The 27,297-nt window shown below is 40.1% G+C and overlaps 1 protein-coding gene across 1 annotated transcript; it reads left to right on the top strand.

The window, feature by feature from the left end:
* The first annotated feature begins 243 nt into the window (after positions 1 to 243).
* LOC139468931 (cadherin-related family member 1-like) lies at positions 244 to 25,631 on the top strand. Its single transcript, XM_071251072.1, has 26 exons — positions 244 to 322; positions 2,798 to 2,868; positions 3,173 to 3,400; positions 3,901 to 3,928; positions 8,713 to 8,781; positions 9,163 to 9,326; positions 13,237 to 13,332; positions 13,619 to 13,705; positions 13,993 to 14,109; positions 15,158 to 15,277; positions 15,406 to 15,484; positions 15,581 to 15,702; positions 16,131 to 16,325; positions 16,747 to 16,902; positions 17,378 to 17,542; positions 17,949 to 18,013; positions 18,772 to 19,006; positions 20,418 to 20,645; positions 20,827 to 20,854; positions 21,154 to 21,219; positions 21,381 to 21,497; positions 22,919 to 23,029; positions 23,261 to 23,371; positions 24,434 to 24,550; positions 25,120 to 25,227; positions 25,345 to 25,631. The coding sequence occupies exons 1-26, from the start codon at positions 244 to 246 to the stop codon at positions 25,527 to 25,529; spliced, it is 3,147 nt and encodes a 1,048-aa protein (XP_071107173.1). The 3' UTR covers positions 25,530 to 25,631.
* The last annotated feature ends 1,666 nt before the right edge of the window (positions 25,632 to 27,297 follow it).

Below are 27,297 nucleotides of genomic sequence, written 5' to 3'. Positions count from 1 at the left end.
GTCGCCATACAATATATTGCGAACAGATGACACTCACATGTGCCGATTTGGTCCAGGGTCAATGACAATGATGAGTTGAACAATCGATTACCATCTGCTGATTATTCATATGATATGTACATTATACATCTCAAATCCCATGCACCTTTTTGGCTGTAAATGTCCAGGTGTCGGCCACCAAAACGTCCACACCAGAGAGAAACAGTGCATCAACTACCATTCAGCTCAATGTAACAAATCAGAATGACAACAGTCCCTACTTTACCTAGTCAGAAGTCCAGGAGAATAGCAGAGTTTCTCCATCTGTCATCACCGCGCCACGGTATGTATAACAAACATTTGATAGCATTTGTTATATATATCAGTGTGTGATGTTGATCAGCCCAACTGTTTTGACCCATGTGTACCATTCGTTGGCGCAGGTAGCCAACAGTGTCTCTTTGTTGTCACCAAAATCGGGTGGTCAAGCTTTGTGACTTGGTTTACAGCGTGACACCGTACCCCGACGGTTTGGGACGTTGTGTCATGGTAGCAAACGCTGTTTTTTCTGGCCTATAGACCGTTAGTTAAGTACCTCTGTCATACAGTTGGAATATTGCTGAACATTATGCTAAATAACAAACACAAGGATAAAAACGTACCACCACGACCACGGTACGTTGGGAGTTTCAATATAGGATTCGAGCCCATGATCAGATGAGAAAACAGCTGCAGAGTGAGACAACTGTGCAACATGTGTCCCGTAGTTTCATATAGACTTCCACTTCAAATTAAGAAATATAACAATGACAGACAGGTACATGCGTGTTTTCTTAGAATCTTACTGTTTGTCAGGCTGTAGACGACGATCTGCCCAACTTAAGAAATTTCACCTATACACTAAGAGGTGCCTACGGAATGTAAAGCACTCCCATTGTGTTCTCTTTGACATCAATTTCGGAGTAGTGAAATATTAATCTATTATCAGTAAGAAACAACCCATCCATCACACACTAATATAAATACCCGAAAACTGATAATCCCAGTTTAATATAGTCTTGTTAGGTTGTGTCTACATATGCGGCGTATCTTACAATCGACGCAGGTCTTTTCCACCATTGTGGTTGAGTAGACAAGACAAGCCTGTGCATTGTAATGTGTAGGTATATAAATATAAGCAATTAGACCATATCCATAATTATAAGAAATATATATTACAGACAGATGTTTTTAATCACTATCATATAGTTACGACGTCAGGTGTTTGCGAAACGTGACCGTTTCCTGCCCCACTGGTGGTACCCATCACAACCACATGCAAAGGCAAGACAAGTGTCGACCTTAACAAACACACAAACAAAAAGTGAATTGCATCGGACATCATTCACAGATGCGTCAAATTTGGAAAGTTCCGCCACATGTCAACCTTTTAGAAAGCCTCTCTGAGGTCTTAATGATGTAACCCTGATAAAACAAATCTTGAGTAAGGGTCGTATCGCTGTCATTTGAATACCCATATGAGGGTTAATTAAGAAGTTCGGAGCCTCACGAAATAGTGAACACTACATGATGTCATAGAAATATATCCACACAAACTTAAGTCAAATTGTTTCACTGTTATTAAGTCAGCAAAATAGGCATTGGTTTGTGACAATTGGAAAATGGAAGAGCTTGAGGAACATGCAGGGTCAAAGTCAAGTGCTTGCAGAAAATGAGCTTAACAGCAAAAGCCATCCATGAAGATAAGAGTACAACACGAGAGAAGGACGCCCTTTCCTATGCAACCCTAAAGTGGTGGTCAGCAGAGCTTAAGCGCGCAGAGATTGCCTTGAAGACACCACCAGTCATGGAATGACTGTGACGCAAGTAACACCAGAAATGATCTCAGAGAAACCATAATAGGGTGATGACTTGTGGCAACGAAGAAAGTATCAGCACGTATGGTTCTAAAGCTTCCGACATCTGATAAACAAGAAAACAGCGTCATCACTATGCCCCGCCAGAGGTTTGTTTGAAAATCAACTATAAAAAAGTTCAATAAAGACTTAAAAAGAGATTTTTATGTCATCAGAAAAATTGATTAAATGTGAAATTAATACACACAAAAGGTCCCTTCTCTGGAAAAATAACCCAGTCTTGAGAAGAATCTCTTAGATAAGCTAACTTCAGTAGTTTCTGAGAAGACTTGTTACCATTGCACACGCTATGAACCAAGATAAATAACATGGATGAAGGGCTATGACTCTGAAAACAAATAATTGACGGGACGGTTTTGACAAGTATCTCTTAGATATTAAGCATTCAAACTTTCATTCATGTAAATACTTTCTGAGAAAACTTGTCTCCTTTGCACAGTATGCACTAAGTTGAAAAGCGCTTCGTGGCGTGGGATAAAAACACACCCGGCACACATTTATCGTGATAATCTAGGTGTTTGAAGGTGATCCAGAAAGGTTATTAGTGCCTGAGTTCAAACAATAATCGAAACAGGAGAAGCATCACCACTAACAAAGAAGGCAAAGACTCTACTATCAACTAGACATGTTATGGCCTCCATGTTCTGTGATACTGAGGGCTGCAAAATGTTGGACATTCTTCTGAAAGGCCAGACAGTACTACAAAATGGAACACATAATGCTGCACATTTGAGGCTATTGCGGGATGAAATTGAGACTACAAGACGTGGGAAGCTCAGAAAGCTCTTACATCAGGACTGTGCGCCATTACACAAATCAGCCATTGCCATGGCTACAATCAACGAGTGTGGCTTTGAACTCTGCACCCACCCAATTCTCCTGAATTATCCTGGTTCTGTCAGACTTCCATCAAAACATGAAGATTGCTCTCAACAGAAGCCACTTCGACTCCAACGATGACGTCATAGCAGCTGTGGGAACGTTTTTGGACAGTCAAGAGAAGGCCTTACACGAAACTGGGATAAAATCCCTTCATCGTCGTTGGCAAAAGAGTATCAATATGGAAGGTGATTTGTTGAATGATAACTGACTCTGCGGCTATCATTAAATCCTGTCAAATTATCAGTCAACCTGAATCTACAGTTTAACTTCTTGACCAAATTCCCATGTTTTGATTTTGCAAATCCGGGCAGAAATTCCGAACTCATATGTGTAAAGACAACAGATCAGCAAGGATATTATAGATATTATAGATATGCTAACCTGATCCCCCACAGGCCACAGACGCTGATGTAGGGGTCAATGGTCTAGTGAGGTACAGCATCAGCCGGACCTACCCTCGTGGTCTGGACTCCCACTTCGCTGTGGACGGCGTCACCGGTGTTCTCTCTGTAGTCGCTCCTCTAATAAGCAGTGGCAGTACCCAGGTTGCTGTATCGGTGTGGGCCGCGGACTCTGGCACACGGCCACTCTACTCAGATGTTAATGTTACAATTAGTCTCCTGGTAATTATCATCTGACACTGATACTGTCAACTGTAAATACGTGCATCTCATGTTGTTGAAGGTCATTAAGTAAATCTGTCTTTTTAAAAAAAAAAAAATTTAAGTTGCGTTAAACCTAACCCATATGCTCATTTTACAGATTATATATATGATGCAAACATTTTTCAGACACCAGGAAACACATGTAGAGAAACAGATAAATTACCCCTAAAATTCAATTTATCATGGATTTGGTACAAGCGTCAGTAAATGTTACAGCACGTTTCTCATTAATAGTGGCACAACGCCACTACACTCAGATGCTAATGTTACAGTTTGTCTCCTGGTCATTACCATTTGACACTGATACCGTAAACTTATATTGTTTAGAATTATTAGTCTTATAAATTTTGTTGTCATATCTGGATCAATATATTATGTATAAAGTATTTAAAGTTGTGTTTAACCTATCGCACACGTTCATGTTGGAGGTATTTATAATATATGCCTTCATTTTTCAGACACCAGGAAATAAAGGTGACGAAACAGGTAAATGGCCCAGCACAGCTGGTAAATCTTGTGGATTGGGTACATGACATGACATATTTGTGATGTTTTTCAATAATGTCTGCACTGGAAACTAGAAACGTTCTTTATACACGTTGATAACATGTTTTGACGAAGTAATAATACAGTTGGATTCACAATAACACATTAACTTTTCTAATATTGAATACAATAGTGCGTAAATATTTCGGAAATACAAATCAAATGACACATTATTGTTTGATGATTATAAAGTAGCACCTGTGATGGTGCTGATTATACATTCTGAACAGCGTTCTAGTCTTCTACTTTCCTATTTATATATTTCGGATACTTATCACTGGCCTTATGTCCTCTGTCAGTCTACTCTGTCAGTGTATTCGCCCAAACGCATCACGGCAACGGCCATGGTAACCCGATGCACTTGAGTTCCGTGCAAATTGAAATGCATATGCATTCCCCCATTTCTTGCCCTATAAAAACCCACCCAGATTGGATAACATTCATTCGTTAGTGAATTGCTACCACATGCCAAGAATGACAAGAAATCAGCGACACCAAGCTGGACAAAACGCCGGATGAGTAGCCAATGCATTTCAAGTCCACGTAATGATCATATACAGGCTCTAGAAACGGTACCAGACCACCAACACTACAGATGACCGACCACGTAGTGGAAGACCAAGGGTCACCACCCGACGTCAGGATCGTCAGATTGTGCGGCAGCATCTTCATATTCGCTTTGTTACTGCTGCGGAAACTGCTCGACAGACCATGGGGACACACCAGCGACACATTAGTGCGTCGACGATTGACGAGCAGACACCTCCACTGTCACAGGCCACACCGAGGACCCATTCTGACACCATGTCATCGCCGGGACCATCTTCAGTGGGCAACACAGCACCAGCATTGGCGCCATCAGCAGTGAAGAAGAGTTCTCCTCTCAGACGATGCTTGTGGTGTTGAGAGAGACTCGTGTGGTGGTCCGAGCATCATTGTGTGGGATTGAATTGGTCCTGCACAGAGGGACGGCCCTGTGGTCTTCCAGAACATCAGACCAGGGAGAGGTAATGGTGTCACAGCAGCTCGGTACATTGATCAAGTCTTGAGACCACATGCCATACCTCATTTGGCACGTCGCCGCAACCACGAGTTTCAGCAGGATAACACACTGCGAGACCAACAGGAGACTTCCTCCAGCAGAATGGCATCAGATCCATGCAGTGGCCTGCCCTCAGTCCCGATTTAAATCCGATTGAGCACCTGTGGGACGAGATTCAAAGACGGCTAAATGACGTCCGACTAAGGCCGACAACTACAGCTGAACTGCATCAGGCGTTCCTCAGAATGTGGGCTCAAGTGCCTATGGCCTCATTCATTCCATGTTTCGACGTTGCACAGCAGTCATCAATGCACATGGCAGACACACGAGATACTGACTTGTGATGCCATTTTCTCAGAGACTAGTGTTGTGCTTCACTTTAAGAACATTCGACACTTTAATTTTAACCTTGATGATCAGTTTTGCCAAGTTTTATCTTTTAAACATGTATCTAAGTATTTTTACATCGTTTGGAGAGATAAGGTTGCTCATATATCTATCCATGGTGATGTTTCGTTTGCGGTTCAGTATATTATGATAAGCAATATATAGTTCTTGTATGTTGCGCCAGAGTAAGTGACAAAAATTGGACGCATTTTGCAACAGTCAAGAGGATGGAATGAATCCTACATAGAGAATCTCTTTAAAACTTTAAAAAAAATATTTTATAAGGAAGAAACACAGCTTCCCCAGAAATATTATAACCTTTTTCTTCAGTCTGTTCCCTCCCTGATGTGGCTGTCAGGAGCACTCCTCCTAAGATGCACATATGTTACACTGTTTTCATGGATACCAACAACACCCGACGCAAGGGAGTTAACTGACTATAGAGGCAAGTTTCCAACCTTGCCGAAATGGACTGAAATTTCGTGGCTCGAGCTTAGCGCCACCGGCAGCTTTTACAAGTACTTCTTCATTGTATGCACCCCGTATTGACCGGGGTATTCTCAGGACGACGACCCCTCGAATTTTTCCATTCGCAGGACGACGACCTCAATTTTTGCTAGTTTGTTTTCATACGACACAGGGGGTCGTCGTCCTGAAAATGAACCTATTGACCGCCGCACAGATTCGTAAAGACTATCTCATCGATAATCAAAACCTACACTGTAATAAAACGTCTTTTAATTGTCTTATCTCGCGAAGTGAATCAAATCACTTGAGCATGTTTATTTAAAACAGGAAAAGATTTGGAAAACATCTGTCGACGCACGTTTGGCGGTACACATGCTTTGCAAATCCTGCAGTCGACCGAAATATACACGGCAGTCACCATGTTATTTACAACAGTATAAAGTATGCGCAATGTGCAAGCGTGATTAGATAATAAAAGATGACTGTGCTTGTACATGTCAGCCAGATAGTATAAGTTCAAGTAGTGGCGTGGTCATATCTCATCAGAGAGTCGAGATAACGACTCCTATTTACATCACGATCCTCGGTCGGATGCAACATCCTGGTCCGTGCATCCCAGTTGGCATGTGATCAAGAATCCGGTTCGTATACTCCAGGTACTCCAGGTACTCCTACAGGGGGATTCATCACAGGGACAGGAATTAGTCTAGGTATGTATCAATCCAGTGCATCCCATGCGAAAAGTCACCATAAATGGAGGTGTGGAGAAATCTTGTGGTAAATGTGTTGGGTCGTGCACTTAAGACCCCTGTTCAATTCCCTTCATTGTTTACAACCCTTTTACTATCGAGTTGGTGAGGCCTGGGGTCATCTAACACTAATAAGATTTATAACCGACATCTCATTCTGAGTTTGCTAATTACTTTTTGACGAGAGTCAAAATGGTTGTGGCCGAGGTGCATAGCACTGTAATAATATACATTGTGTTCCTTTCAATTTGGTTATTGGATTAGCTAGGCACAACATTTGTTCAGAAGGAGAAGCTATTTCACAAAAGACTCAACTGGGCATTTCGGGCTGTCTCCTAACACAGAAAACCAAGTGTAAAACTAAAAATAGTTGTAGCTGTAATCGAACATACGGATGTTTTGTGAATGAACACGTTTAGTACAGGTACTTCTGTACATAGACGTTTTAAGAGTAAGAGTGTGAGAACAAAATCATGACATACATATATAATGTATATGATGCTACTATTTTGATCGACTAAATCCGTTTTCATGATATTTATTTGCGTCGAATAATTGCTAAAGGATTTACTATTCATATCGTTCGATTAAAAGCGTCGATGATACTCCAAACGAAGCATACGTTCACAAATTTATGTTAAGTGTTGTGGGCGTTATGCATTCATCATTGTTGACGTAATGCATAAATCATCGTGAGTGCATTGTAAACATCATTATTGACATATTTTAGACATCATTGTTGACGTATTGTAGACATCATAATTGACGTTTTGACGACACAATTGTTAATATATTGTAGATATCATTGTTAACCTACTGCATAGGTCATTGTGGACGTATTGAAGACATCATTGTTGACGTATTGTAGACATCAGTATTGACGTATTGACGACACAGTTGTCAACCTATTGTAGACATCATTATTAACCTATTGCATAGATCATTGTGAACGTATTGAAGACATCATTGTTGACGTATTGACGACACAATTGTTAACCTATTGTAGACACCATTGTTAACATTTTATTTACATCGATGTTGGCGCATCGCATAGACTAATGTATGTCAGCTTAGGACGCATCTAGAGAGGCAGTGCCTCAGTTTTGTACACTAGATTTTGGCACTAGATACAACGTCTCCACCTGGACTAAAAATGAGAACAAGATCGTTGAGAATACACGTAGCCCCGTTTTTAGATACCTCTTTCTTTTGATTCTAGCTGTTTCTACACAGCTGCACGGAGATGACGGGTCCCAAATGGACACCAGCAGTTGTCCTACTTATTTCTCTCTGGAAGGGTGAGTCACGTGGTGTAACATTTATCATTGTAATTTATGACGTATGACAGCCATGCATACTTACATGTGTGGAAAAAGCAAGCATGATCATAGCATCAATGTGTTATTTAGTCTGTGGATGAATGATTTCACTTTGGTTTCATGTTACAAAATGAATAATAGTGATAATGTTATTAGAATATACTATATCATTAGTTTTTCATTGTCTTGTAATTATAATCCCTTTCATGTCAACATACTGGATTGTACAACAAAAAAGATAACAATGGATGTCAATGTTTCATCAATCGATCGATACTGCGATATTAATGTGACAAAGCTACACGAATATTAACGGTATAAGCGTTATCATTTTTTAAGATCGCGGACACAGGTTACAATATGTTTCACACGTTAACTAACTTGTCTTTGGTCTTCCCTTGGTCATGTACTTAAGGCAGTTAAAGGAGGGTACTCTGTCAGCAGTTTGGAAAATGAACATCGTTTTAGATTCGGAGTGATGATGTAGTTTGTGTATGTCCTTTACTCTTTGCTGCTGACACATGTCCATGTAGCTGATATCATCAACACAGGACACATGAACAGAAACCATACTTTGGATAGTTTGAATATTCATTTGAATAATAGAATATTTCAAAGACAAGTGAATTCTATAACGTATCATGTCATTCTTAAATAATTTTATATACTTAGCAAGTATTATGTAAGTCGTTTCTGTTCTTCAACTAACGCCTGATCAGGGTATCGATGATACACTTCTTCTTCTGTTTTTCTTTACAGTTGTGGTTTGTTTGCCGCCTACATTTGATCCGATAAATACAATACAGGTACCTGAGGACACAGCAGCAGGTAAGTGCACACAAAGACGTGGCCATATTGACGGAGATGTTGTCCGATGTTGGGTCTGGGTTGTAGTCGTAAGTGTAATAGAACAACGCCACAGCTCGAATCGGGACACACATTTCAGGTACCTTCACGTATGACGCATTTAATAATGAAGAATCTGTGTGATAACTCAATAGCATACCATCTGTACAAGTATGACAACTTATGTTCAAATGATCTGCATACACGAGTCGTAGGTTTAGCAATTGTTCATCATAAGTATGATTTCAGGAAACGATAACAAATTGTTCTGAAGTGCAGTGTTCAAGTTAATGTAAAACCGAGTTTCAGGAACAGCATCAGCGAACATAAATTCACCAACCCGAATCTGCCAATATGTTCTAGGCTCTTCTATCGGAGTTCTGACTGTCAGAGATGCAACCCCTTCCCACATCACCTTGACAGCATCACCGACAACACAACAACACGTGTATCTTGACCAGCATATTAGTAAAATTGGCTTTTACAATGCCAGTATAGATCTACAGAGGCAGCTGGACTATGAGACAGTAAGTGTTTCCTGTAAATCTTGCACACAGTATGTTGCATTATCGGAGTTATGAGAGAGAGAGAGAGAGAGAGAGAGAGAGAGAGAGAGAGAGAGAGAGAGAGAGAGAGAGAGAGAGAGAGAGAGAGAGAGAGAGAGAGAGAGAGAGATCTATTTCAGTAAAGTGGCCACCGGCCCTTTATTACAGTGTAGGTTTTAATTATCGATGAGATAGTCTTTACGAATCTGTGCGGTCAATATGAGGTGCATACAGTGAAGAAGTACTTTTAACATCTGCTGGTGGCGCTACGCTTGAGCCACGAAATTCCAGTCCATTGAGGCAAGGGTGGAAACTAGACTTTAATAGTCAGTTAACTCCTTTGCGTCGGGTGTAGTTGGTATCCATGAAAACAGTGTAACATATGTGCATCTTAGGAGGAGTGCTCCTGACAGCCACATCAGGGAGGGAACAGACTATTATTTCATAATATTTCTGGTGAACTGCTGTGTTTCTTCCTTATGAAATCATTTTAAAAAAAAGTTTTAAGGAGGCAATATTCACCTACTCACTCACACACTCACAGCTGATAATGGGCCGGTAAATGGTGATTAGTGGATGAGTATATTATAACCCCGATTTGAGCAATATTCCAGAATCTATCACGGCTTGGTAAACGGAATACAACCTGTATAATTGTCAGGTGTTTGCCAGACTTATCTGTTAAATGCTTACAGTCTTCTATCGCTCACTACAATGTCCTATCTCGTGGGGAAACGAGAAAATATCACTAACAAATGTAAAATAGTTATCATAATAAAATTGTGCACGCGGACTGTTTAAACAAATATTTAGATGTTAGATTGTTTATAGGCCGCCGTCGCATGACAGGAACACCAATGTGCAGCGTTAGGCAATGAACAAACATTTACGTTTTTCTGCAAATTGTTTGGGTAGTGGGTGCTACCTGTACAGCCGGACAGGAGCAGGAGTAGGGAACGTCAACACTGGGATAACCGACGTTGGGCTAATGTCAATGTTTCTGACGAATCGAGTTTCACTGTCGTCTTCCATGACCTAAAGAAATCGGGTCTGGAGACGTCTTTATGAGCGTTTCATGGACGTTGACGTCGTGTCGGTTTGGGAGTGGGTCCATAATTGTAAGAGGTTGACTCACAATGACTGACCGAACTGCGCTCCATATTGTACATGGCAGTGTCACAAGTCAATGCCACCGGAACCACATCATTGCAACACTCGTAGTGCCATTTGCCCAACGTGTTGGGCAACATTTCATCTTTCAAAATGATAATGCACGTGCTCATTCCTCCAACTGCAACACGTCCATGTCATGCCATGACCAGCACTCAGTCCCTACCTTTCCCTAAAGGAACTCGTATGGGACGTCATTTGTAGACGCTTCAAGATGCATCAACCACTATCATTTTCCAAAAGGTCAAAATGTATAAACTGACGTAACCTGACGCTGAGTGCGTTTGAATTACATGTACATCTTTGGAAATTTACTCAAAATAACAGGTGATAGACAAATTGCAGATAGCAAATTTCGAATATGACCTCTGACCTCTTTAACGACCTAGTGCGCCACCATCTCAGCACACCACCTATTAGACCCCCATAGATCTGATCGCCTACTCCTCAGCAGATATGATCATATTATTATCCCCCGTCACGAAGTGGAAGGGGGATATAGGTATGGGTGTCGTCCGTCCGTCCGTCCTCCCGTCCGTCCTTCCGTCTGTCCATCCGTCACATTTCGTTTCCGGAGCAGATCGTGAAACCGTACCATATTTCTTCACCAAACTTGGCACATAGATAGATCTAGTGGTGAACTGGTGCCTTTTGATAGTTTGGGATTTTTAAAAAAGGTATTTTTTGAGTTTCCATGACAACGACTTTGATTTAGACTGAAAATGGTGGTAGTCCTCGTTTCCGGAGCAGATCTTGAAAACCGTACCATATTTCTTCACCATACTTGGCACATAGATAGATCTAGTGGTGAACTGGTGCCTTTTGGTAGTTTGGGATTTAAAAAAAAGTTTTTTTTTGCGTTTCCATGGCAACGACTTTGATTTAGATTGAAAATGGTGGTAGTCCTCGTTTCCGGAGCAGATCTTGAAAACAGTACCATATTTCTTCACCAAACTTGGCACATAGATAGATCTAGTTGTGAACTGGTGCCTTTTGATAGTTTGGGATTTAAAAAAAGTTATTTTTTGAGTTTCCATGGCAACGACTTTGATTTAGACTGAAAATGGCAGTAGTCCTCGTTTCCGGAGCAGATCTTGAAAACCGTACCATATTTCTTCGTCATACTTGACACATAGATACGTCTAGTAGTGAACAGGTGCCTTTTGATAGTTTGGGATTTAAAAAAAAAGTTATTTTTCGAGTTTCCATGGCAACGACTTTGATTTAGACTGAAAATGGAGGTAGTCCTCGTTTCCGGAGCAGATCTTGAAAACAGTACCATATTTCTTCGTCATACTTGGCACATAGATAGGTCTAGTAGTGAACTGGTGCCTTTTGATAGTTTGGGATTTTTAAAAACAATATTTTTTTAGTTTCCATGGCAACGACTTTGATTTAGACTGAAAATGGTGGTAGTCCTCGTTTCCGGAGCAGATCTTGAAAACCGTACTATTTTTTCTTCACCATATTTTGCACATTGATAGGTCTAGTGGTGAACTGGTGCCTTTGGATAGTTTGGGATTTTTGAAAACAATATTTTTTGCGTTTCCATGGCAACGACTTTGATTTAGACTGAAAATGGAGGTAGTCCTCGTTTCCGGAGCAGATCTTGAAAACCGTACCATTTTTTCTTCACCATATTCTGCACATTGATAGGTCTAGTGGTGAACTGGTGCCTTTGGGTAGTTTTGGAAAAAAATTTAAAGTTATTTTTCGAGTTTCCATGGCAACGACTTTGATTTAGACTGAAAATGGAGGTAGTCCTCGTTTCCGGAGCAGATCTTGAAAAACGTACTATATTTCTTTACATAAAGGCCCAGTGAACATAGTTCACAGGAGCTAATGCATTGCACACACCGGACATGTCATATTGGCGGGGGATGTGAGTTTTTTCATGCTTGTTAACATGTTCATTTGCCAATACCATATTGTCAAGCTGATTCTCAATATCCCTTACGTTTTTGGGATCATATAGTCAATATCTCTCAAAACGTCAATATGTATTAACTGACATAACTGACGCTGAGTGCGTTGTACAGCTTTAGAAATTTACTCTAAATAACAGGTGATAGACAAATGTTCCTCATGTTCTGCTTATGAAAAATATCTCTGCGGATGATATGCATTCATATATTCAGGACGGCAGCTCGCTGAGACTGGTCTTTACGGCAACTAATCCACAAACTCCGGTAGGTAAATTTGTCAGCTTCATAGTTACATGTTTCTCACCCCTAATCCATCAACTCAGATTGGTTCATGGCAACTTGTTTCCATTAACTAATCCATCAACTCTTATAGGTAGACTTGTCGGGTTCATGGCAACTTGTTTACATTAAATATAATCCATCAACTCTGGTAAGTACACTGGTCACCTTCACAACTTGTTTCCATCCACTTATCTATCAACTCCGGTAGGTAGACTTGTCAGCTTCATAATTACATGTTTCAATCCACTAATCCATCAACTCAGATAGGTTCATGGCAACTTGTTACCACCCAATAATCCATCAGCTCTGGTAGGGAGACTTGTCAGCTTCATGACAACCTGTTTCCATTAACTAATCCATCAGCTCCTGTAGGTATGACTTATATACCGGTGATTATAGTGCCGTAATTTCACAGTGATGTTGAGTAATATTCAGTAGGACATTAAGATCTCTATTGTCGAGCGTTTTAAACAATGTGTTACAATATTAACACATGTATGCTTCATGGTGTGTAGGACGGAGTCCGTCAAACTGTGACTGTCATCATCACTGACGTCAATGATGTTCACCCACAGTTCCTGGGGCTTCCCTACTCTATCTCCGTCCCAGAGGTTGTATAACTTTCATTGTGCATTCGTCTATTTTAAAACTCGGCATGAAGGAATTCGCACAGATAGCAATTAAGCAATATGCACGCTTTTTTCCACAATCTACACAGAACGGCATTTAACAAACCTACATAGTTTACTTTGATGCCAAGAAATACTGATTAATGAGAGAAATACATACATGAAGAAGTATGTGAGCTCAGGGTTGGCATTTCAAAGCAACTCAGTTCAAGTCATCCTATTAACGACATCTATAGTTGTAAAAAATACATTTGGATCCTTATTTCAGAATCACGGCGTCAACTCTGTCATCTTCACCGCCGACAGTGATGACCCTGACACAGGGATAGGGGGCTTAGTCAGCTACACCTTGAAGGTACATGCTTCTATAGTCCATCATGTAAATGTTTAAACACTGTTAATTAAGAAATTAATGCCAGGATGACATAAGTCAGATCAGTGGTTAACCGTTTCTGACAACAACATGAAGTACATACTTTGTCATGTAATAGCGGTATCAATTCAGAAAATAATAGGATCAGATTTTAGTGTATGGTATTGTTAGTGTCTGTATGTGAATAAATACAATATTGCAAGTTTTAACTTCTTATATGCGTGTAATTCTACTTGTATGACAAATCCACTGATTTTGTACATGTTCAGACATCAAGTGCGGATGTCAGAAGCAAGTTTCAGGTGTCCAGGACTGGTAACGTGGCACTCATTGGACTCCTGGACTATGAGACCCATAGTTTCTATCAGTTCACAATTGTTGCTACAGTAAGTATTTGATTGAATTTGGATGTTTATTCTTTCCATGTTTTCCATACTTCTTGCTGTTCTTGTATACAACCAACAATCCAATGATACATCTAAACCTTGTGAGTCAGTGAGTGAGTGAGTTGGGTTTAACGCCGCTTTTAAGAGTATTACAGGTATATCGCGGCGTGTCAGCTTAATGTGGGAGGAAAACCCGAAGTGATGCAGGTCTCAGACGTTTACCACTTCGGTGAAACCCACGAGCACAGGCATGGTGCTGACAAACCTAGAAACATAATCGGGGCGAATCGTGATTCGAACCAACAATCATAGGTTTCTGGCGTGCCCAAGGGACGCAACTCTGCACAGCGAAACGCTGCGCCTTAGACGCCTGGGCCACATGCGTAGCCTTGTGCGTTAAAATGTATTTCTTACACTTCTTGAGAGATAACTATCTATTTCCTAAACCAAGACGGTCGGGGTATTGTTTCTATGTGAACCTGACCATTATAGTGGAGCAGAAGGATCACCTATGGAGGGGTACCCAAACCAGCACATTGTTCACAGTGAATGATAACAGCAGTGCGGAATATGCTCACCCATTTCGCGACCACCTGGTGGCATTAATTCTTGACATCAAACTCAGCAATATTCTAACTATATGACTGCGCCCTCTATAACCAGACATCCGAGTGTTTGATATGAACAACGTGGAACCCCGTCGGGGTACGAGGACACGCAATCAACCAAGATCTATTCAGTCGCCTCTTAGTATAGTAACCGAACTTTACAAGGATTCGCGGGTGTAGGTTATTGTTTATATATTGTGTTATAGCGCGGACTACCATTTTGTTTCGGCGTTTTTGTGTGATTGTGACAGAGACATGTTTTTGTCTACAATTCGGAACATCTTGTCGGACTACATGTTGCTTGTTCTTTTTATCTCATGAGTATGACACAGAAGCCATTTATAAATGTTTAACAGTATAATGACACGGTCATTGTAAATGTCTATGAACATGTACCAAAGTTAACGTACCGTACTCACACATGTATATCCTCCTACCAGGACGGAGGAGGTCTGACCAGCGAGGCCCAGCTGTTTGTGACTGTAACAGATGTCCAGGACACACCACCGTACTTTACTGGAAGGCCTTACTTACCTGATATCTGGGAGGACCATGCTGTGGTGAGGATAATTCTATTTGACATCAGTGACTGTTTTGTCAATTAAACAACTTGTCATAGATAGACGAGTACTTTATTACAAAGTATCACAGAACATTATTGTGAATTATCAACACATGCCGATTTCAGAACAGCAACGTCGTGACGATCTCGGCTCAGGATGGAGACAGAGGCTACCCCAACAACATCACCTACAGGATCACAGGCGGTATTTATATTTAATTTTTGAGAACTATAGAAATGCTTGATGATTGGCTATTAGCATAGTACTACGTATTATGATGTATCCCTTGATATATTTTAGGCACATGTCCAGGATATTTCAACATCGACCCAACAAAAGGAACAATTGACCTAATCCATTATGCTGACAGAGACAGCGGGACAGTCCTCAAGAACAATGGGATATGTGTTATCGATGTCCAGGTGAAATTTAAAATCCTAAATAATTGTATCCTATTTGGTGATCACGAGGCCTGCATTTCACAGACGTACCTTCTTACTGACTACTTGATGCCCACATTTAAGGGCACAACGAACCCATGTCCTCTTTGCCTGTGATGCATCTACAAGAAGCCCATGCACGTTGGCTTTGTGCAACTAACACGAACAATGAAGGCATTCGAAATAAGGCCACTCACTTATATTTATGATATTGTCTCACACAGTCTTATGGGAGATAGGTAGCCATGATGTTGGGCACTATTTTGTTACATGGAAGACTAGATTTTGATTCTATGTGTGAGTATTTTCAGAAAGACAGTTCTTGGTGTCCTTGAGGTGTGGGGTTGGAATAACACAGTATGGGGTGTAAAACCCTTCTCATTCACTGTCCTCTGGTCTTCTGTGTTCAGGCTGTAGAGGTGACGTCTTTGGGTACATTTGGTGCTACCGCCAGCGACACGGTGACCGTGACCATCGAGGACAAGAACGATAACTCCCCCAGGTTCAGCAGCTCCTACTACGAGGCTACCATCCAGGAAAACATGCCGAAAGGGATACCCATCACCTTCACGACACAAACAGTACATGTAGAGGACAAGGACCAGGTCTGAGGACATTATGAGTCACAATGGCTCTGCATGTTATGCATGGCGAAGTATTTTAGGCAAGAAACAAAATCCGTTAAAATCCTGACAAACGAGACAGTCAGAGATTCAAGATGTACTTCTTGGTGCATGAAAGAATTTATTTGGAACCACAGTACATTATTTTTCTGAAAAGCCATAGTATCACAATTTAACATATTGTTATTGTTACAACTGAGGACAAGTTATTTTTTTTCAAACATTTTCGTTGAAGGGACAAGACGTTGCCCTGAAATTGTCGTTATAAGCAATAAAGAAGTTGTTAACGCAATGGTAATATGTTTTCTATTGTGTCTGAGCGGAATTGACTACTTGTTTTTCAGGATGAAGTGAAATAGCTTCCTACATTTGAATTTTTTCAAGCATATTTAATATCTTATAGGGGGACAACGCCAAACTATCACTGACATTGGATTATTATTCAACGAGGTATTTTGAGATTGTCCCGTCCACTGTCCAAGGATCAGCAAATCTACAGATCAGAGTGAAGGATAACACCATCCTCGATTATGAACAGAGGCAAAGTATTTCATTGACGGTAACACAACGCATGCAATTGCATCAGAAGTGCCTCGCACCTTCGTCTTTTTATTTGTGAAAAACGTTTTCAAAATTAAACATTGACATTAATACATATATTGAAGACATACTAAAATATTGTTTGGTTTACCTATGCAATAAAATGTTTTTTTCTTTCTTTCTTTATTTTGAAATATACCTGCTCAGTGTTGACGGAGGCATCACTGCTCATTGAAACATCTATAATGTGTTGTGTCTAGTCAGTAAACAATCAGATATCAATATAAATAAATATTTGCACGCATCTCATAATAAAAAATACTAGTCCCTGTCTAACGAATAAAACCCTTTAGGCAGATGTAACTATCTTCATTGATGAAATCCTAATTCTACTTTCATCCATTGTGCGGTAACGTTCCAATACAATGCTACAATGAGACTGTTTCACATAATTATTCTGCACCCAAGCACATGCACTTTCTGTGAATGTCCAGGCTTGGGCCAACGAAACGTCCACACCAGAGAGAAATACTGCATCTACCACCATTCGACTTTATATAACAAATCAGAACGACAACAGTCCCAACTTTACAAAGTCTGATTACATCGTCTCTGCCCAGGAAGGTAGTGGGGTCTCCACATCTGTCATCACCGTCACGGTATGTGTAACAATGTAACATGTAACTTCATCCACACTCTCTACATTTGTCAAGACAGTTCAATTAGGACATTACTCACAGCAGTCACTGCTCTTTCTTGTCAATACTGGATATTTGTGTGGAACAGCTTTGAGTGTTGTGTTAAACAACAATGAACGATATAAAACGATCTTTATGAAACCGATGACCACTGTTTGATGTGGACCAACAATCATAATGGAATTGAAAATAGGAAAACAATATCGAAAAGAGTTAGCGGATCCTTGAACGTTAAAGGAACATAACAACACAGTGAGAAACACTGTGGCACGCGTGTCCCGTAGTAAATATAGACTTCTACTTGAAACGATGAAGTATAACAATGATAGACACATACCTGTTTTCTGTGAGTATTCTTATTTTTCAGGCTGAAGACCACGATCTGCCCCCCTTCAGAAATGTCACTTATGCACTTCGAGATGCCGACGGAATGTAAGCATGGTGGCCTTTATAACATCCGTTTATTGTATAACTGCAAAACTAAACATATAGTTTTCGGAAATATGAAAAATCATCGAGTTACAACCCACATTCATTGTTCGTCGCTTGTGTCCATCTCTCTTGTGCTCTCTTGCATCTCCTATGATGTACATGTAAGTACATTGTTGTTGTTGATGATGGGAGACCGTTGCATCAATAGACTTGCCTACATATCTATGTATAACAGAATGTATAACTGCATACATGTATATCGTTTCACAGTCACGTGGTTCTGTCGCCCTCCCTCTCCCTATCTTCTGCAGCTGCTGCACATATTTCTGAAAAAAGGCAGACAGTTCCTCATTATGTATTTAGAGAACCCAACATTTGCGAGGTAGAATTTGATCTTTTGCGTGTTGAACAATTTAAACATCTTAACAAACCTTATTGAATCCATGTTTACTCCAGTTTTATGGAAGTTTTTACACTTTCAGTTATGTTCTTATGAATTCTGTTGCATAATTCTTGCTGTATTGGCGACTATGCTTGTCGTAAGAGGCAACTATGCTTGTCGTAAGAGGCGACTATGCTTGTCGAAAGAGGCAACTAACGGTAGTCAGACTCGCTTACTTGGTTGCTGCCTGTCATAGATCCCAATTGCGTAGACTGATGCTCGTGATGTCAATCACTGCATTGTCTGGTCCAGACTCAATCATTTACAGACCGCCGTCATAATCTCCTTTATATTATCTGTGTATTCTCTGTTCAAGGTTCTCCATCAATTCCTCTGGTGTGGTGACTGTGGCCTCTGATCAGTTGGACAGAGAGACCAAGTCTGTGTATTATATCTTTGTGGAGGCCACAGACCCTGGTGGGTGGAAGGACACCGCTCAGCTCACTGTCAACATCACGGACGCCAATGACAATCCACCAGTATTCAGAAGAGATTATGACGGATACTTGAAAGAAAACGAACACAGCTTTAGTAGGCCCATATCTGTATCGGTGAGTTAACCAAATGCAGGTTAATGTGTTTTAGCTCACGTTACTAGTTCTTTAACAGTCTGAAACAGATAAGACTTTGTACATGTCGATACAAGCAATAACAGATTGTTGCAGTAACGTTGATATAGTGTTTCACCCTGACAACATTCTCACATTTGCCAACTGATTTCTATACCAAATATGTCAGGGATTTGTTTACATGGTTGCAAAAAGAGGTTTCCTCAATACAATCATGTTATGTTTATGTCTTCAGTACCTTAATTTTGAGGACATTCTTTTTCAATGCTTTGACTAAACAATGCACAATGATAGAATTCCTAAGAAAGCCTGTGATATGTTTATGTTCTATGATAACTGTGGATACCAAACATATGCATGTACCGTACGCACTGATTGATTTGGATTTGTATGGATTGCTCAGTGTGTTGGATATAAATTTGCTTTCTTAGACATTTTTAATATGGTTGCAATGGATATATATAATCAATCACGGAACAGCACATAGAAAACAGCTCAAAACATACATGTATATAAGAATATATAAGCTTAATCGAACCTGAGAAGTACCTCACCCTTTTAATAGATAGAAAGATTCCCGACATAGGTACATTGTGTGAAGCCCATTTCTGGTGTCCCCCGCCGTGATATTGCTGGAATATTGCTAAAAGCGGCGTAAAACCATACTCACTCACTCACTAATAGATAGAAAGCAAGGTAATATGTTGATAAAAGTGAGAACGGGGTTGAAAGTTAACGGAGGGTGGTTGGAGATTGATTTAAATTGACGCAAATGTCCTCTTTGTAATCTTTGGATAGAAGGACATTTAAGATTATTTTACCTTAATGTTATTCCTATAAGAACACCTCTATCGCCCTAAAATGTATTTCCATAATCCAAACATGATTAATAAATATATTAAATATGAATAAAATTAGATGGCTTCAGTATTCGAACGATATATTGTTACTAAGAAACTTATGTGAACATCTATATCAAAGTTATAAAATGAGACAAAGTTTTGCAAATTCTGGAATACTGTGATGTAAGTTATGTATGGATTCATGTACCATTGCTGTATGTATATATGCACTGTCTCTGTATATTGGCCAGTGGCCTTCAGAATAATAATAGGCTTAGCAATCTGATATCCGTAATCAACAACTATAATCGTCTTCCGAGATTTGACCTTGGCGTTCTTTTCAACTAGGCTACAACAAAGTGCTAACTTCTTTAGAACAGATTTCCGAATCGAGGAATTACCGGTATTGTTTTTTCACTGGCAAATACAGCAAATTGAAAAATATCTTTTTTCGAGATCAAATTAAGCATCTAATGTATACTGCAGGTGACATGATAATGAATTTATGCGTCATAACACCATTATAGATATGTTAACCTTATCCGCCACAGGCCACAGACGCTGATGTAGGGGTCAATGGTCAAGTGAGGTACAGCATCAGCCGGACCTACCCTCGTGGTCTCGACTCCCACTTCGCTGTGGGCGGCGTCACCGGTGTTCTCTCTGTAGTCGCTCCTCTAGTAAACAGTAGCAGTAGCCAGGTTGCTGTATCGGTGCGGGCCACGGACTCTGGCACACCGCCACTCTACTCAGATGTTAATGTTACAATTAGTCTCCTGGTAATTATCATTTGACACTGATACTGTCAACTGTGAATACGTGCATCTCGTGTTGTTTAAGATCATTAATATTCAGTTAATCTGTCTCTGGATAAATCAAAGTTTTTAATGTTGCGTTAAACCTAACACACACGTTCATTAATTTTACAGATTAAATATATATGTGGCAAACATTTTTCAGACACCAGGAAACACATGCAGAGAAACAGGTAATTGCCCCTAAAATTCCATTTCTCATGGAATCGGGTACAAGCGTCAGTAAATGTTTTAGTACGTTTTTCATTTCATATAATCGTTGAGAAGCAGATGATTGGATGTGATATTGATCGATGAAGGCTAGAATGGTAATTGAAAACGTTCGCTTTATTAATCTGTACACGGTAATCACACGTTTTGCGGAAGTAATAACACAGTTGCTTTCATCGTTTCAAATATCTAGAAATGAGAATAATGCATCTGACACCGTAGTAACATGTGCATGTAATTAACACGTTTGCCTGATGTGAAGGGACAGGTAACCCGGTGTGTGTGCAGTGTCGGGCAGGCTATACCTTAGTCAACGGAAAGTGCAATGGTTAGTTTAAATATCTATCTATCTATCTATCTATCTATCTATCTATCTATCTATCTATCATCCTTCTATCTATCTATCTATCTATCTATCTTTCTATTAAATTCAATTAATTTTATTGTGATAAAATCAAACGTGTGCCTGAAATTCCTTATTTGTTTCAGCCTGTCCATCCCAAACCCCCATCCTCCACTGTGAGGAAGAGGCCTCATCCGGGAGTCTGTTCAGATGGTGCAGCAGGTGCGAGCAGGGATTCTACAGGAAAGATGCTGCTTGTGAGGGTAAGTTCAGAATAGACATTGACTTTCAATGAAGAGATGCTGGTTACACAAGAAACAGAGATGCAAGGCTTCAAATTTAGCCACAAATAGGCATCACTATAATTGTTAGTATGATTCCGAGTATTTCATAAGTACCTGTACATGTGTTTATGAATCCCAATCAAATAATAATACCAGGTGTTCAAACAGATGATCATACCCTGCCCCAGCGGTGACACCCGTCACGAAAACATTAAAGGCAAGTCACTTGTTAACCTGAAAAAAACCACAACATGTGAGAAAAGTCAAATTAGGGAATGCATAGTACATCGTGTTTGTCACAAATGCGTCAAATTTGGAAATGTCCTCCACATGTCCACCATAAAGCATTTAAAAATCTTTACTAAGGCCATGAATGTTGACACCCTGTGATCAAACAACTTTTGATCAAGAACTAACCCAAAATAACGCAAAATCTCAAAATTTTAAGTATTTTAAATAGCCAGAGGCAGCAGTTCAACACTTGTTTGGTTCTTATGCAAAGTTTCACGTTAATTATGAACTGCGTATACGTTAAGCTCCGGATATGAATTGCACTCAAGTTTGAACAAATGTCCCAAATGTTACCTTGGAAACGCAGACAATAAACACAGTTTTATAATAAGTATAACACAGCATATTAGATATTCTCCGGAAAATACAACCTCCTTTCCACATGAGTCTGACTTGCTGCTTTGGAACGCAAAAAATACAAAAAATGAATAGCAAAAGAGACTTTCAACAATTTACTGGTAAATATGCAAGGTTTTACTCTAAACCTCGGAAACGATCCTTTCCCTTTTAAACAACATACATCATGTCTTTGAAGGGCATTTAAAAGTGATAGACATGAGGTAGAGAATTTATTGATGTCAACTATGAGGAGCACAACGTTTCGGAGTATATACTCACTCCATCAGGTGAATGAATGTTATGAAACAGAGAGCACATATATGTACATTTAAGAACAACAAAAGTAATACCATAACAAATGTGGAAACTTAAACAAGGGAAGCCAACAGATAATAGGCGCTGATAGGTGATTAGCAATGAACAAATGCAAGCCATCAGCTCGTTTCGGTGAGGTAGTGTCGTTGTTAAAGCGTTCGCTCGTCACGCCGTAGCCTCGGAATCGAGCTAACGCTTTAACCACTAGGCTATCCCAACGCCTCTTGTATACAAATAGCTGTGTCACTAGTAATTGATTGTGAAGAGCAAATCTTCCAACCTGGTTGCCATTGATTGCACAGATACTAGTATTAGTGTGGTGGATGTAACTACAGAATTCACATATCGCTTTTTATTGATGTACTGTACGAAGCTTTCAGGTACTTTTTTATTCGGCTATGAATACTACTCTCATGCTAACTATTTATGACTAACATGGAGATCTTCTCAAACAGTATGCCCTCGTCCCCATGCTGGATGCCGGGATGTGCTCTGCTCCTCCCCCAACAACGTCCACTGTACCAGCTGTTATCCGGGCTTCTACCTCACAGGGAGCACCTGTTTAGGTGAGACATCAAGTGACAATGACAGTCATACACACCATAAAACACACAGACAAGGTTAAGTAAATCATAAAGACATTCTGTTGGAATTAACTAATCAAGATACAGTGTTCGAAGTAAAAATGTTTATAACATTGGTTTGCACAATAAATACTGCCTTATATAACACATGCCTATACTATCATCACAGATACATTGATAATTTCTTTGACATCTTTTCCTTCCATCTTTCAGAGTGCCCTCAATCAGGACCTGATTGCCAACAATTCGAATGTACAGATCCTCATCAGGTGACCTGCACCAAATGTAATGACGGGTTCTTCTTCTTTAACAACCAGTGTACAGGTAGGTTATGTTTTCTTTATGTATACTTGCATTTATTCCATATATGTGTAGGTCTATTTCCACTTATTTGATTTATTAAGCAAAAAAAATAATTCTTAATTCACAAACCTGTAGATTGAGTGAGTGGCTTTCTGTAATGTAAGCAGTCTCCCATACACACTGTGAATACTTCTCTTGGCATCAGTACTTGGTAGGTTTCACCAGATACCTATGTTATATTGTCAGTGTGGTTTTACAGTTATAGATGTAATTTTGGTGTTATAGAGAGGAGATTAACATCCGCAATAAAAGAACATAGCATTTGGCGTCTTGTGGCATGTGTACTTGGAGTGATAGAAATTCTGAATTTTAATGTTGATGATTTCAACAGAAAATGGACTTCAAGCATTGTAGCAAATACTCTTTGCCACTGCCAGAAGACTGGAACTATTTTCAACCATCCATTGATCTAAGTGCCAGTTTATGCTACTACATATTTCTTTATAAAGCCGTGCAGTCATCCCGCTTTATTGTACTCAAACGGTGCTTACCCACATTAAATAATGATTACCTTAGCTTGATTATGAATAAGAATAAATTTGCATTAGATTTTGAAAGAAGTGTGAATATTTTCTCATGTTGAAAAAGATCGTCAGTAAAATTGTCTTTGTCAACTGATCCAGAAAGAGTGGATAGGAACTGTATCTAAAGAACACGTGTTTTTATCGACTTCAAATGTCGACTTATTCCATGTCCAAAAACGTAGGAAATGAAGTAAGGTTTGGATTTTTTTTGGGTTATAATTTTTTATGACGGAAACACGTCCTTTTATAACAACTTCTACCACGTATTAGTCGGTAGTGTCTTTAGAAAATATCAAGGAATATATTTTCTGCAATAAATATCATGTGATATGAATTGTGAAAAGTGCCCACGTTCGCAAACAGCGTGATGATTATGATGTTGTAACTTTTACGAGCGCTTCCGGTGGTGCCGATTTCCCCTTCTGAACAGCATACCAGTCATCTACTTCCCTATTGATACTTTTCGGATGCTTATCCCTAGCATTATTTCCTCTGTCAGCGTGTCCGTCCACGATCCTGATCCCTGACTGTGTGGACGTCGTCAGAGACGGCTGCTTCAAACACTGGTGTAGGAAGTGTGCTCCTGGCTTCTTCATCAGCGTAACAGCTTGTGATAGTAAAATATTTTCTTTCTCCATTCTTGTAAGATTAATGTAAATCTTGAGATGGGGTCCAGATAAGTGTGTAAAGTCCCAAAATCTTTAAGGTGTATATAGGTTTCCTGTGCGTGCTCAAGGGCAAGTGACACGGCGAGAGCTGGAAGCCATGTCCATTCATGTATATTAGAGTGAGTTGTAGAGTGATTAAGTGAGGGAGTTGGTTTTAATAGAATTGCAGTTATATTACGGCGCGTTAGCTTAATGTGGGAAGAAAGTCCGAAGTGATACAGGTCTTAGACGTTTACCACTTTGGTAAAACTCACGAGCACGGATATGAAGGAATCGAACCCTGAATCATAAGTTTCTGGCGTGCCTAAGGGACACAACTCTGCACAGTAAATTGCGGCGCCTTTGACGACTCGTCCACTCGTGCTCCCTGTTCCACAAAGAGCATAAATGAGAAATCTCTGGATCGTTGTGAATTTAATTCAGCGTTTCTGTTAACATGACTAAAAAATAGATATTTCAAAAGTGAGGAAACAAACCAGCAGCTCGTCAGAAATACCATAATCTCCTTCTTTGACAGTCTGTCCTGTCCCTGATGTGGGCTGTCAGGTAGCAGAGTGTAACTCCTCCTCAGATTCACATTGTGTAAGATGTTTCCATGGTTACCAACTGCAAGGAGGATCATGCCGTATGTATAGCTTCTGACATTTTTCTATTTTTGCCGTCTGTTGTGTTATCATAAACATATATAAAAATAAACATAAAAACAATATTTTAATATCACTCTGTTTGCTCTTTGTGACAGATCATGTCTCTGGAGTAGGATCAACCCCTACGAGTCAGTGTGTGGATCGTCTTCCTAAAGCCGACTGTGCCTCGCTACAGTCATCGCTCAACGTCTGCTCAGAACCGACTACGGCCTGTAACTACTGCCCTCAGTATTGCAAAATGTGTGACACGTGCCCCCACAGCATGCCTGTCGTTGGATAATGATATCTCAAACAAGATAAAACGTTTTGGTTTAATATTGCAACGAATACGTGTGCGGGAAATAGTAATGACAAGGTAAATAAACATGTTTTCTTCGTTTAATTATCGTTTCATATTATTAGTCATAAGTACCCCTTTGGGAAGTGGGTTGGTGTGTGCGTGTGCGTGCGTGTGCGTGTGTGTGCGTGTGTCCCTGCGTGCGTGCGTGCGTGCGTGCGTGCGTGCGTGCGTGTGTGTGTGTGTGTATGAGTTTGTTTGAGATATGTTCCTCGTCGACATAAACCCGACGGTCCACAATATTGCACTAACAAGTGTAACTCATTAGACTTGGCCCTAAGAGTTCTGCAATTACAATCAAAAGATTGTAATTTATGTTATTGGAGGTTGGATAAATCTTCTCTGACTTACTTCTGTGGCATCCATGGGGATGAAGACATCCATCCATCAATGTCTTCCAGCTTGTTTTTGTGATAAAGTTGGATGGGGTCACGTTGACCATTTGGAACCCTGTGAAATGTCTTTCTTTAGCCATCATTATGACTGGCATTTCCTAAAACAGGAGTTGATCATGACCTTCGCGACCCTGTCATGGAGTGGGTGCATTGGCAAAATCTTAGTCATGGCGTGAGTGAGTGAGTTGGGTTTAACGCCGCTTTCAAGAGTGTTCCAGTCATATTACGGCGTGTCAGTTTAATGTGGGAGGAAAACCCAAAGTGATGCAGGTCTCAGGCGTTTACCACTTCGGTGAAACCCACGAGCACGGGTATGGTGCTGACAAACCTAGAAACATAATTGGGGCGAACCGGGATTCGAACCCACAATCATAGGTTTCTGGCGTGCCCAAGGGACGCATCTCTGCACAGCGAATCGCTGCGCCTTAGACGACTGGGCCACCCGTGCCCCCTCTTAGTCATGGAACGATGAGAGCAAATTATACGTTCATTAAAAACATGCACGTCAAAAACAGTCAGGCAAATATCACAAATGCAGTTCAAAACAAACCATATCGTCAAATTTAAACATATAAAGACAACAACATGAACTACAGTAAAAACATGTTATTCAACAGGAACATGTATTCAAGTTACTATACAGACCAGTTTCCCTTAAATATTTCAAAATTATATGCAAGATAAGGAAGAGAATTTATTGCGTATATGAACATGTACGGCCTGTCGCTATTGCCCTCGGTACTGCAACATGTGTCACACGTGCATGCAAAACATGCCTATCATTGGATAATTGTATCTCAAATAAGCGTGTGAGTAAAGATAAGTAAAAAACATACTTTTTCTTTTGCTTATCGCCTGATATTATCGCGCGCGCGTGTTTGTTTCTGTGTGTGTGTTTGTGTGTGTGTGTGTGTGTGCGTGCGTGTGTGTGTGTGTTTGTGTGTGTGTGTGTGTGTGTGTGTGTGTGTGTGTGTGTGTGTGTGTGTGTGTGTGTGTGTGTGTGTGTGTGTGTGTGTGTGTGTGTGTAAAATGCATGAAGGTAGATTCACAGATCATCATTGACTGACCGTGAAATGTACTTTATTTAGTTTGAATCTGTTTGAGACGAAACTAATTCCGATTATTTGGCATTGGCAGAGTGTTTATATGTTTCTAACTCTCAATTGAAAATCTTCACGAATTTTAGTAATTGCGCTTCCCCACAAATAATTATAACTTACATCGTTCATACTGGTACAGGGCTGATAATGGCATCCTTTCTCGCCAAGATGAATGATCCCAAGCTGTATGATCACTTGGGGGGCAGAATTAAATAT

The sequence above is a fragment of the Haliotis cracherodii genome, unplaced genomic scaffold (genome assembly GCF_022045235.1).
Source record: "Haliotis cracherodii isolate W230 unplaced genomic scaffold, xgHalCrac1.p SCAF_2, whole genome shotgun sequence".
NCBI lineage: Eukaryota > Metazoa > Mollusca > Gastropoda > Lepetellida > Haliotidae > Haliotis > Haliotis cracherodii.
This window is presented reverse-complemented; position numbering and strand designations above follow the sequence as displayed.

Excerpts from the sequence above, each read along its gene's own strand:
- LOC139468931 (XM_071251072.1), top strand. The coding sequence starts at position 244 with ATGACAACAGTCCCTACTTTACCTAGTCAGAAGTCCAGGAGAATAGCA. Across the intron at positions 18,014-18,771 it reads CTTCGAGATGCCGACGGAAT|GTTCTCCATCAATTCCTCTG; the intron begins GTAAGCATGGTG and ends TCTCTGTTCAAG. Across the intron at positions 20,646-20,826 it reads ATGTTACAATTAGTCTCCTG|ACACCAGGAAACACATGCAG; the intron begins GTAATTATCATT and ends AACATTTTTCAG.